Raw genomic sequence first — 12,463 nt, forward strand, 5'->3', positions numbered from 1 at the left:
ATTCACAATGATTTCAACAACCTACTCCTACTGTAAAACGATTATTATAATAATATTAACATTATACTACTAAGAAAAGCAGCCGTTTGGATCTGAAAATGACCTTTATAGGACAGTTAAAGTGAAAGGCTGACCTTCTGTAGCTTTGGCCTGAAGGAATCAGTGCTAAGACAACAGCTCCAGATAAATATTAAACCAGCTTTGACGAGCTGATGTCATCAAATGTCTTGTTTTGTCTGACAACATATGAGGATAATTACTGTCATACATGACAAAGAAAAACAGCCAATCCTCACATCTGAGAAGCTGAAAACAGAGAGCTTTTGGCTGAAACAATTAATCAGTGATCTAAATAGTTGCTGATTAATTTTCTATTGATCAACTTATCAATTAATTGATGACTCATTGCAGCTGTAGTTATACCTGTGCTTTTCCCCCTGAGACAGGTCAAAGCGTCTGAGAAAGCTTGATTCAGTGATAGACATGTGAGTGTTTTTCACATACCTGAAACATACACTGTCTATAGACCACACATAAAAATGTATTTTATTTACTGTATTAACAAATTGTATTATACATTTTATAGACAGTGTTTTTGTAACTTTTGCTTCACAAACAACAGCATTATAAAAATAAAAGCACATGTAACATATACTGTGATAATGGTGTCATTTTTTTTTTTTCTCGGCAAATTTGGATTAATACAGCATCTATTTGTTCACTTTGTATTTCTTACAAAATGTGTAGTAGAGTCTTTTAAAAAAAAAAAAAGGAGTGAGTTTGTTGTTGTATGGAGAGCTAAAAACAATGAGGTGCCCATCATGTCCCCGGTTCAAAGGCAGGGCCGTGATGTTAAAACTGCAAGATAAATGTGATCAGAAAAATACAAAACAGGAAGAAAAAAAAAACATGCTGGTGTAGAAATGGTAATAACTGTGAGATGATTACATTTGCTTGGATAATACTTCATCGGCAAAAAGCTTTTGTTTACTTATGTGAGTGATTCAGATTTGTGCAATCTACAAACGTCAGCACATTGGCAACATATCAGTGATGGCAGACTTTTTCAATTTATATTATCAACTGTCAGAGTTATTATTTTCATCAGGAGAGACAGAGAGAGAGAGAGAGAGAGAGAGAGAGAGAGAGAGAGAGAGTGAGTGAGTGAAAAGAAAAAAACTATGAGGCAAGTTTGGTGAAATCCTCTTTAGTTCTACGATGTTGTACAAATTTATACGAAAAGCTGACATGAGAACCTCAAACGCACTCTTGAGATCCATGACGACAACGAAAAAGTCCCCCAAATGTCCCCTCGCACGGCTCCAGAATTGCTCTTAACCATCATCAGGCCTGTATGATAACTGCTCTGCCATCTGTGCGCCTGGCTGCCAGCCCACTTATTAGCTACATAATTTGGTTGTTTCGTATTCCATCGAGTTGGGCTGCTTGGCAGTGAAAGTCTGCAGTGCCGCCTGGATCCTGGCAACGTCCGTGGTGGACAGTTTGAGCCGGTGCCGCAGCAGACAGGAGAAGAGGTCCAGAGGTTGAGCTCCGGGCGGAGAAAGCCTGTTGACCCGGTCCCGGATCTCCAGCAGCTGCAGCAGGGCCGAGTCCTGCGATCCCTGAGTGTACGGGTAGTCCAGCTGTAAAATCAAGTCCTGGATCGCTTCCGGGTCAAAGTGCATACTATAGCCATACACCTGGATGCTGTTGATCTTCATGTAGCCTAGATTTCGCCCCGGTTCCAGGTACTCCAATGGTTCATAATATACAGTCCCATTTCCGTTAGTCGAGGGCCCCCTGATCCGGCTCCGTAGATAAAAGTGGACTGTCTCAAAAAATGTTTTCCACTTGTTGCCCAAAGTCAAAGTCCAATTATAACAGTCATAGGGAAGGTCTAATTTAGTCCTCTCCCAGTCTGGGTAGTTGTTCTGGTCAATGGGCATGATCCAACTCTCCGAGTGGCTTCCCCCAAACGGATTGATATACACAGACAGCATGGGGTCCAGAGTGCTGTTCTTGGTAAGGCAGATCTGTAGAGACATCCCCAGGAGCATGTGGACATGGTTTGACTTGTATTTATTACTTTTCAGCGTCAGCAGCATCCTCTTCCTCCACGACGGGTCGAACCAGTTATTCAGCCTGACGTCGTTGCTGACGAAGATCCCGTGGATGCTGATGCGGTTGTCGCGTTTCTGCAGAAGGTAGCGCAGCTCCAGGTCCTGCAGGTCCGTCTCGAAGCCGATGTAGTGGTCAGTGGAGTCCGGCACCTCGTTGCGGCACACGCCCTGGCTCAGCATGTAGCCCTGGTTGCAGGTGGCGCAGCGGGAGCGGTTCTCGTATGAGCAGGAGGCGCAGGAGGTGCCCTCGCCCACCGTGCAGGGGATCACACCCTGGCAGGGCGGGTGCTCGTAGGGGCAGGAGCAGCTGCGGGTCTCCTCTAGGTAGGAGCCGATGTGGTTGTTCTCGCTGCAGTACATGATGGAGAGGATGTAGTGTAGCCAGTAGCTGAAGGGCCTGCAACAGACACAGAGCAGGATGTAAGACTTCCTGTAAATATGAATACATCTATAAAATTAAATTATAAATAATTACTAAGCATTATCCAATTTGCTTAGAAACATAAATGTGAGGAGTGACTGTATGAAAGCTATTTTGACCACTGGCAATTTTCCTGTGTTTTATTTGAAGTGTTGTTCCAGAAGAAGATATATTTGTCGTTTTAAGAACCAAAAACCATCTCAATGTAGTTTTACATCTCCTCTTTCAGGCTTCTCTCTGGAGCCCTAGTAACAACGAGGATAGAGGCTTTGAGCCTCTCTTCTAATTGGCTGACTGTTTTCCCAGTCATCTAATAAAAATATACCAGATTTCAGGTAAACACACTCAGAGAAACCAAATCCTGCAGAGTTGGATGGTGGGACCAGGTGGGCGGGTCTTGGGGCATAGCTGAGAGCGGTGACTGCTTTGTCGTGACATCACAAAGTCACAGAAGTCCTGACGGCTGGTTTTAAGGCTCAGTTTCTGAATACAGGCTGTGTGCATTTCTCTGTGGCCTGAGCGCTTTGATACTTTCACCGTATTAGTATAGAACCTAGACCTGCTTTATAATCAAACCTTTAATGCATTTGACAAATCAATAGTTAGAATAGTTGATATATGGGACTAAATAAGCAATATCAAAGTTAGAGCCACAGAAAAAAAAAACACATCCTCCAAGTGTCTAGAAATCAGTCAGCCAGCCAGCTAATCCCATTACAATAACACCATACACGATCATTAGCTCGTAGCTAGCACAGTGATAGTGCTAATGGAAAAAAAGCATGGCTGATGTCTACCATCTGCCTTGTTTGCCTCCTGTTCTAACAATGTGAAGGTGAAGGTCTGCAGCCCTCCTACATCTCCGTATCACTTCATATTGTCCAGAGACTCGCGTCCACTAAGCAAGGCCAACGTTTAAGCGATCCATTCAAATCTCCAGACATTTTGCTTAGATCCTTTTCAGAGAGCAGACCCTGGCCACATATTTGGTTTGAGAGAATTCCCCTTGCAGAGGTTAAAGGTCCTCTGACTGCTGTTTCACTGGGCCTTGTAAAGTTAAGAGAAAAAACAGTTTTAGCGCTAAAAAGTTTGCTTCATCGGGTGTTTGACAGTTTGTCTCCTGACAACACAGCAAACAGCACAACGATTTTAAATCAGATTCTGAAACTTAGTTCTTGTCCACATTAAACCAAGGGAAGAAGAGCACAAACAAAAACATAAATCCAGAAATTCCTCATATATTAAAACTATTGTTGCTCCAACTTTGGCAAAAATATAGCATTTAATGTGAAACCCCATAAGCTGATAATAAGGATAATATGGCCCTTTAATAATAAGGATAATATGGCCCTTTAACAACATCATAAATAACAACCACATAGAACATCAGATTAAAACATTAGAGAGTTTCTGATACATGATTCAATCCAGAGTGATGATTTAGAGTAGGTGACCAGGACTATATAAGTTGCACTTTTAAAATGATTTGTTTAGTCTAAGACACCAGCTCGAATGGTAAATCAAAATTCCTGGGGTTGTTTGTGAAGAAAGGAGCAGATGGACCAGATGACAAGAATATAATGTCATAAATTAGTCTTTAACTTTCTTTGTCTCACATCGGTCACATTTCGAAATCCATTTTTTTTTCTTCTCCAGCAGAGTTAGCAATTTTGTCATTATAGCCCTTTGTAGCTGCTAAATTAATTTAGGGGAAATAATGGTGCGTGTATAAGTGATTTACATTCAAAAACAAATTTTTTTAAAGGAGAAAAAAAAGAATTTGTCCAAACAGTTGTTTGGCTGCATAATAGCTGGACTGCCTGGTGTGTGCAGCGTTGGGAATTACAACTTTTATGATGAATATTAGATCAAAGTGAGAGAAAATCAGTTTCTCACCACCGCTTCACAAACCAGGTTGAGAGCAAATCTGTGAGGCGTATTTCAAAATAAGAGGCTACCTCCAGTACATTTTCTGAAGGGCTAGTTCCTGTTTCTACACGGGGACAAACACATATGGCAGAGTTTGCTACTGACGCCCCCTCACCAAACACCTGATGGGACACGATGATAAATGTTGAATTCATGCTCTCGTTCACAGCACCATCGCCAAAGAAGAACAGATGAAAGCAATTGGCTATAACCTTAAAACAAAACCCTTTTTTCTCAAACACAGCCGATGAAAACTTTGACACGTTGGATATGAAGCTCTCTGATTTGACAACTGCCTCATATAACTGTATGTAGTATTTTTAAGCAAGCCATCAAACAGTATGGCCACTTACTTACTTTGATCTGATACGACACTTTAAAATGGAATTCGGTTTGATTTACCTTTTTGCTTTTTAATGCACAAAACCTCATTTTGTTCATGCATGGTTTTAAACCAGTTTTTTTTTTTTTGCTGCTGAATTATAAAGTACTTTGAGCTGCACTGTGTGCATGAACGGTGCTATATCAGTAAAGTTCATTCATTCACTCAAGACACATTTTTTAGAGTCTGCCTGGGATCAGAAACAGGCACAGAAATGGCAAAGCTGCTGTGATAATATGCTGTGCAGATGGTAATGTAAAATTATATGCATACAGGCTTCCTAAAGTAACATTTTCAGTGCAGTTGTGCAATGTAGTTAAGCATTTAATGCCTTTATGTTGTCAGACGTCATAACATCTTAAATTAACATGTCAGCTTTTGCTGCATTTGTTAAGCAGCGTGAAAACAGCAGAAAATTGTAGAAATACATTTAAGTCCAATACAAATATAAAAAAGAAAGATGCACAAGGCTAATTACACCATTTAATGTGAGGAAAAATAAGATCCACTATCTATAACTGTGATGTATTCTTTTTTTATTGCATTGTTTTCCTCCCTCCAGTGTGCTGCACTCTATCACTCATTAAGCACAAATATCCCGAGCATGAAAAAGCCAGAGTCTATAGAAAACTCCATCTGTGGTGTTTGTCAGTTTCAGATCCATTTTTTTTTTTTTTTCTTTTGCGTGCGTTGAAGCAGGAAGTCATTTTAATACTCCAACATCACAGTGTGTGTGTGTGTGTGTGTGTGTGTGTGGAGGAAGAAAAAAAAAGAAAAGAAAAGGAGCAGAATACGTTTTTATCAAATCATCAGTTTTAAAATCTGGTGACATTTTGTCAAAAACAGTTGATGTAATGCGTTAACAGTCCCCCAGTCACTCTGAAAGTCATCAGTGAGAGTCAGTTGTGCATATCTCACCTCCAGAGTGGAGGCTGTGCACAGCGAGAGAGAGGAAGCTGTCCTGCCATCATAAAGTGCATTGTGTCAGCAGGACATGTAAACTGTCATGGAGACGCAGTGTGCAGTATGAGCCGGAGAGAAGCCGGGTGTTCGCTCTGCAATCTGTTCATTGTCTGTCAGCTCATTTCACACAGATCAATGCAGCACACTTTTCTTTTTTTTTTTTCCTCGTGCCACAAATTCAATTTTCACATGTGAGCAAAAATGATCTTCTCAATGGAAGATGCACTACATTTTTTCCATTAAAATCCATATTTATTTAAAAAAAAAAAAAAAAAAGAAAGGAAAGAAAGAACACATCACTGCAATTCTGACACCTCTTGTATTTTCAGACGGTGCAGCTGAAATAGCTAAAAAACATACTATCCTTATCTCCAAAGACTGTACAAGAAAGTTACAAAAGAAAATGGATTTGCAGTGTCAAGTTAAAAAGTACATGATGTTTTTTTTCCTTTGCTCTTTCTTCATCAGAAGAACCACCAAAAGCCACGATGTTTCAGTAATAGTAATTGCTTTTTTGAGTATCGATTTAAAAAGGTTACAAATTATCTTCCATAATGTAAAGATTTTGATATAGAGGGAAAATCTATATGAACCAACTCTTTCTCAGACCTTTTAAGAGCACCGGGTTATATCACAGCAGGATCCAAAATATCCAGTTTAAGTATTTACTTTCCTCACTCCTACTATATCATATCACAGCTTTTACTACTCTCTTTAAATTTGCCCCAGATACTTCCCAGCTGAAATATTAAACATAAGATTCAGCGTCGATGGTGCGTGGACATGTCGTGTTCATGAACTCATCTCCACATTTCAAGTCCTACAAGTCACTTATTTCATCTCCTGACTTTTATTTACTTTCAGTCCTGATCCCCTGATTAAATCTTTTCATTAGTTTTAGTCAGATTTTAGTCATTTGGTTTATGTTAATAGACATTTTTAGTGTTTTTCAGCAGGAACATTCAATTTTAGCCATGCATTTTTCATTTGCATGTCATCTAAGAACTTTGGGACAGAAAAAGTTACTTTACCTCTGCATAGAACTGCTAAGTGTGCATTTATTTTGCAAGAGGAAGGCTGCATGTGAGGAAATATTAGACATAAGAAAAGGATAGAACTCGCTCAGCTCACAATAACATGAAAACTGTGAGCTGGATCCCTTAAGTGGCAAAGGTGAAGTGCTCCAGATAGACTTAAACCGCTGAACGTTTCGGGCCAGCCGCCCTGCTTCAGCGTGTGTGTAGGAAATATTAGTTCCACAGTCTGATGTTATCCCCACAAAGAGACCAGTGTTTGAGTTTGAGTTCAGGAAAGATGGCTGGATTTTGGTAAAACTGTTAAAACCTCTGATTATTTCTACGAACCGATAATATTATCCTGTACGTAATGACAGTTACTGGTTCCTTCAATCACGTTGCACGGAACTGGAGCTGCTGGGGAAAAATAACAGGCTGTCGCTGCATTGAACTGAGAGCTCCGCTGAAGTAACTTTGTGATGCATTTTAATCTGCATTTCTCCCACTCGCTCACCGTGTCTAGCGATTGTCTCTTTCCCGCTGAGTGGCTCTGATAAAACAGTGCAGTAGATTTTACACCTGCTTTTTCCCCCGACATTAAATTTCACATGCAGTTTCCTCCTCCGCAGCGGCCAGTCTGCTATGATAAATCAGGTGTAACGGCTATTTGTATTTCCATTCCCTCCTCCCATCTTGTGCGCCCTTGAAATACATATTGCATTGAGACCAAACAGCAAAAACATCATCATATTCAATGTTGAACAAGCAAGAAACTTGTAGCAGCTCTCAGGTTAACATATACATCTTGTAGGGTGTAATAAGATTCTGTGAGTGATTGGTAAAATGCTGGTGTAAAGAACAGTGTATCGTTTGAGTGAACAAGGAGGATATTTCCTTATTTAATGGCAAGAGGAAGGGGTGGGCATCTCTACAGAGACTGTATCTGTGGCTAAAATAATCACATTTCAGAGGATGAATATTTGGTTTCTCACCTGAAATCGCTGCTAAAATAAACCTGGCTGCATCAGCTGTACTGGCATAATCACATTTCTTTTTCATAAGCTCGGAGTCTGCAGACTGTACGAGTGCATTTTTGTGAGAGAAAGACAAAAATAGATTGAATGATCTGCCGAGGAGAGATGGAGAACTTTCTTTTTTTTTTTTTTTTTGTCTCTGCGATTTCATCACGGGCTGGTTAACCGACGTTAAAATCTCCCAAACTTAGCACATTCCTCTAAAACACTGCAAACTTTAATTTCACAGGAGGATAGCTTTGATTTCCTGGATGTAAAGGAGACCCGGGAGTGCAGCCAAGTCATCAGGTGTGACACTATAGCTTACTTCAGTAGGACCTCCGCTGAATATCAAAGCGCTAATATATTGTGTGTATTATTAGCATAATGCCTAGTTCAGGGGATAACAATGCGCAGAGAGAGAGAGAGCGAGAGAGAGAGAGAGAGAGAGAGAGAGGCTGGAGAAAATAAATGAGCAGTGCCGTTCACAGCTTGCTTGAAAGGACTCGTGATGTGGCTGCAGGCTTTGGAATTTTTTTTTGCTATTTTCACACGTACTCAGCCACACACAGGCATGCACACACACACACACACACACACACACACGCATGCACATAACCACATCCATGTCAACAGAAAGGTCAGCAGGAATACTTATCAGCTTCTCACCTCTCCCTCAGCATAACAATTTTGGGCTGAGTTCGACACCTCTTGCTGAGGGTGAAAAGCTTGTTGACGATGCGCCGCGCTTTGCTCAGGAGCTGCTGGGTGTTGAGCTCCAGCTGTTTGTAGCGCTGGTGAACGGCCGGCTCCATGGTCCAGAAGTACTGGATGGCGGACGTGTTCAGGGCGTAGAACGTGGGAAGCCTCCGAACGAAGTTCTGAAACTCATCTGGAAGGCAGGAAAAACAGGCGTGATGAGGATGGAACAACCTTTTTTTTCTCTTCCTCCTACACAGGCCGAACTAACTCTCTCGTTTCCGTTCAACTACATTTGGCAAATTTAGTCAAGACTAAATGAGGGAATCACTTTGCAGAGGCCACATGGGCTCGAGAGCCACAGGGCAAACTGGAAGTGATATTGTTTGACGCATATGCTAATGGAAAAAGGCAGAGCTAAATGCAGGGTTGGGGAAAGATTTTCTTTTCTTTTTCTTTCATTAAGGAACAGCCAACAGCTTTCCCAGGGCAACACTGCGGCTCTGTCTGTGGGAGAACAGGGTGAATGAGGAGCACGGAGGATGATATGTGTCAGTCCCTCAGAGCTGCTGTCTGCTGCTCGCACAATGCACAGTAAACAGATTACGCTTCCGAGGCATTCAATAACAATATCATCATCATCATAATCATCCATTGCTTGGATGGGAAATCGATGCATGTTCAACACTTGTGTGAGAACCACCACTGTTTGTAATTAGTAACATATTAGTAACATTATCTTGATAACGCAACATCTGATTAGAAAACCAATTAAGTGTCAATGGCTTCCCTGGTGATTTTGCAAGGTGTATTACATGTTCCTGTAAAATTATTAACTTGATTAAACAGCTTGTAATAAAATATATTAAAAGGGTTTTTTAGGGTCTTCAGTTTATAAATGAGAGATGTTCCCCAGAGGAGACAATGTGTAGCTTCAATGTTTGTTCACTGAATCCCATGTTAAATAAAGACTGTTGCCTTTTGACAAATGCATTTGTGTTATATTTCACAAGGAGTTTAAAGTGTGTTGCTATGCTATAATTTTGCTCTAAATCCAACAAAAAGTCTAAACTTCCCATCTTTCCCCGCCTCTGTGACACCAAGTCACAACCCCATTCGTTCCTGCTGAAGATGTAAACATTTAAAGAAATGGGCCATAAATATATAGTTTCAAATAGGCTCATTAATTTCCTAAAACAGCTGGGTACTGTAGTTTTTACACTTGGTACTATTGCATTTTCGCAGGGACCATTTTCAGACACATGTGCACAGCAACTGGATGTACGTGCATCGACTCCAAATAGACTGCAGTACCTATGTTCATTAATGAAGGAACATGTGCAGCATTGTGGCTTGTATTTCTATTTTATATCAGACTGGATTTGCTCTTTTCATTGGATTTGTTGAATATATAACTTCTATAAATAGAATCTATAACACTATATATGATTTCTTCATTGTAAAAATTTGATTTTTGCCTGTTTTTCTTTCCATATCTTTATTTGTTCATTTGTTTGCACAATTCATGCAATAAACAAGCTCAATGGATATACATATGTGGGGAAAGAGTCCTCCCCGGCCCTATTTGGCCTCTTCGGTACGAAAAATATGCTGAATCTTTCAAGGCGTCTCGGTTCATTTGAGGCTAAAAAATAATAAAATAAAATATATTGATTAACTAAATACAGCAGAGGAAACACTAACTTAACTTTTTTCCCCCCTTGAGTTTCCTGTAGAAGATGCAAACTGCAAGTTGCTGCTGAACTACAGACCATTATTTTTTCACCAAGACAATGATACCTCATCCCTGGACACCCACTCTCTCCCCACCATTATTATCTTGTCAGCCACTGAACCCAGGAAGGTAACAGCGCTTCCCTTTTGTATGACTTTAAAAATAGAAAGCACTGTCAGATTTGGAGGAGCGTGAGCGTAGACACTGTGTGGGCATTATTAAAAATAACATGAGCGGGGTTGGAGGCTAATTATGTGAGAGGGTTGTTTGGCAGAATCTTCCCAAATTGCTAAATTGTGAGGTAACGGTGAATAAATAATGTGCCTTCGTAGCTGGGTTAATTTTAATGTGTCCAATAAATGCACAGAGCTGAAATATATTTTGACCAGGACCTGAGTACATATTTTACTCACTCGTCAATGGATCTTAGTCTTAAATTTATTTTCAATATACTATTATGAATATGACTCTGATATCTGTATCACTGAAGACTGAAGATGCAGGCTTATGGGATTTATTAAGAATTGAGATACTGATCTCGAATCTGTGGTTTCCTAATTAAAGAATATCACACACACAGTGTAAGGTCAGAGTAAATCACTTCCACCATCAGCTGACTGTGAAAAACTCATTCAGCAATCAGAGTCATGATTATTAATCTCTCTGCTGCTAGTGTTAGTTGTTAGTTGTTCTATTGGATCAAATATTGCACATGAGTGGATCCCCGGGGGGGTTTCAAAGCAACTTAGTTATTTTTCCTTATTTAATACAACACCGCAACCGCGGTTCTTCAGGGCACCTTGCTGCTTAAGCTATTGCCAGCTGCGCGCTAATCAAGTTGCCCTTCGTACAGAAGCATGTAGCCGGTAATAACCACTCTCAGCCGGCGAGCTGCACAAAGAACAGCTTAAGGCAGGGGCTGGAAATGACTGAAAACAGCTAGGTGCCCTCAGAGCCCGTGGATGCAGCTCACAGCTTCGGTAATGGCAAGGGGGACACAGAGACAGAGCGGCGTCGAGAGATATACTCAAAATACATGACACACGACACTGTGAGGGCGCAGCATCCGTGTTAATGGTCAAAAAAAAGAAAAAAAAAAATCTTGTGGGATTGCTTTTGCTCTGTTTACTGTGTTTATCTTAACACTATGAGCACAATGGCGAGCTGATGGCCGATGTGCCTGTTCCTGCCAGTTACTCAGCTGACATTAAATTAGGTCAGCTAATAAAAACAGCTTAATAACAGCTGAGCCGTAAAGTATGAAATCACAGGTTACATCGCAGCGCTGTGGTTTGTTGCGTGGGTATAAAAAACCCTTCCTTTGGACTGAATCACTGTTGACCCAGTCACATTAGAGTAAATGCTGCCCTTTCATTTTCTGGACACTCAGATTTTCACTGAGCAATTTCTCCATATAGACTCAAATAGCAGGACAAGGTAGTTGTCTGAATGCCAGGGGAGAGGGTTGGCTCTTTTGACAATGCACACTGTGAGATGACAAATATCCCAACTATTAAAAGAGATTTTGCTATGCAGAGTCAGCCGTGCCTTTAATATCTCCGGCTGCTTTTAGGCCACTGGGGGAAATGTTGCCAATCAATAAGCAGCGGCTGCTTTATGGCAGGATTGGATTTACAGGATTTTTGCATCAATGTCATTAGTGCGCAAGTACCTTGATTTGTCAGACATTTAATTTAGCAAATTGTCTGACAAACATTTTTATCTCTAGTGAATTTGCAGAAATGTATAATATCACATTGTATAATGATACTTTAAAACAACACAATAGATTTATTTTATCCTCACTGAAGTGTTGAGTGACCTAACATCAACTGCTGCATAGTCATGTCTGCTGCTTTAGGTTTATGAGGAATTAATGTTTTGCCTTCTATGGAACAATTTACAGGCTATGACCACAGCTAACACTGGGACTTTGGGACAGTCCATCACATCTATGCAATTATAGTTAATAGGGATGATATGCTTTTCTCTGTTGTTTTCATATAATTTTGCAAGATGCTGCTTTTAAAAAACTGCTCCTGTGTGTACAGATGAATTCCCATTACACAGACTGGATGTAATTGCCCCTTATTTTCATGGCCTTTCTGTCTTTGTTTTCTTTGGCCATTGGCTCCTCTAACAATGGGGTGTAATTTGCTGTCAGTGGGGGAGGAAAGGGGGGGTG

General features: G+C 40.6%; 1 protein-coding gene across 2 annotated transcripts in view; it reads right to left on the bottom strand.

Moving 5' to 3' along the window:
* Positions 1-521: 521 nt before the first annotated feature.
* Positions 522-12,463, bottom strand: part of brinp3a.1 (bone morphogenetic protein/retinoic acid inducible neural-specific 3a, tandem duplicate 1) — a 49,389-nt gene continuing 37,447 nt past the window's right edge. For both annotated transcript variants that reach the window (XM_023428710.2, XM_023428708.2), the window contains exons 7-8: positions 8,514-8,736; positions 522-2,517 (exon numbers count right to left, since the gene is read on the bottom strand). In XM_023428710.2, coding sequence (XP_023284478.1) covers positions 1,401-2,517; positions 8,514-8,736 — 1,340 coding nt within the window. In that variant the 3' untranslated portion in view covers positions 522-1,400. The remainder of the gene's footprint in view (positions 2,518-8,513; positions 8,737-12,463) is intronic.

Source organism: Seriola lalandi, unplaced genomic scaffold (genome assembly GCF_002814215.2).
Source record: "Seriola lalandi dorsalis isolate HSWRI2012SDOR001 ecotype SW California unplaced genomic scaffold, Sedor1 jcf7180002054885, whole genome shotgun sequence".
Classification (NCBI taxonomy): Eukaryota; Metazoa; Chordata; class Actinopteri; order Carangiformes; family Carangidae; genus Seriola; species Seriola lalandi.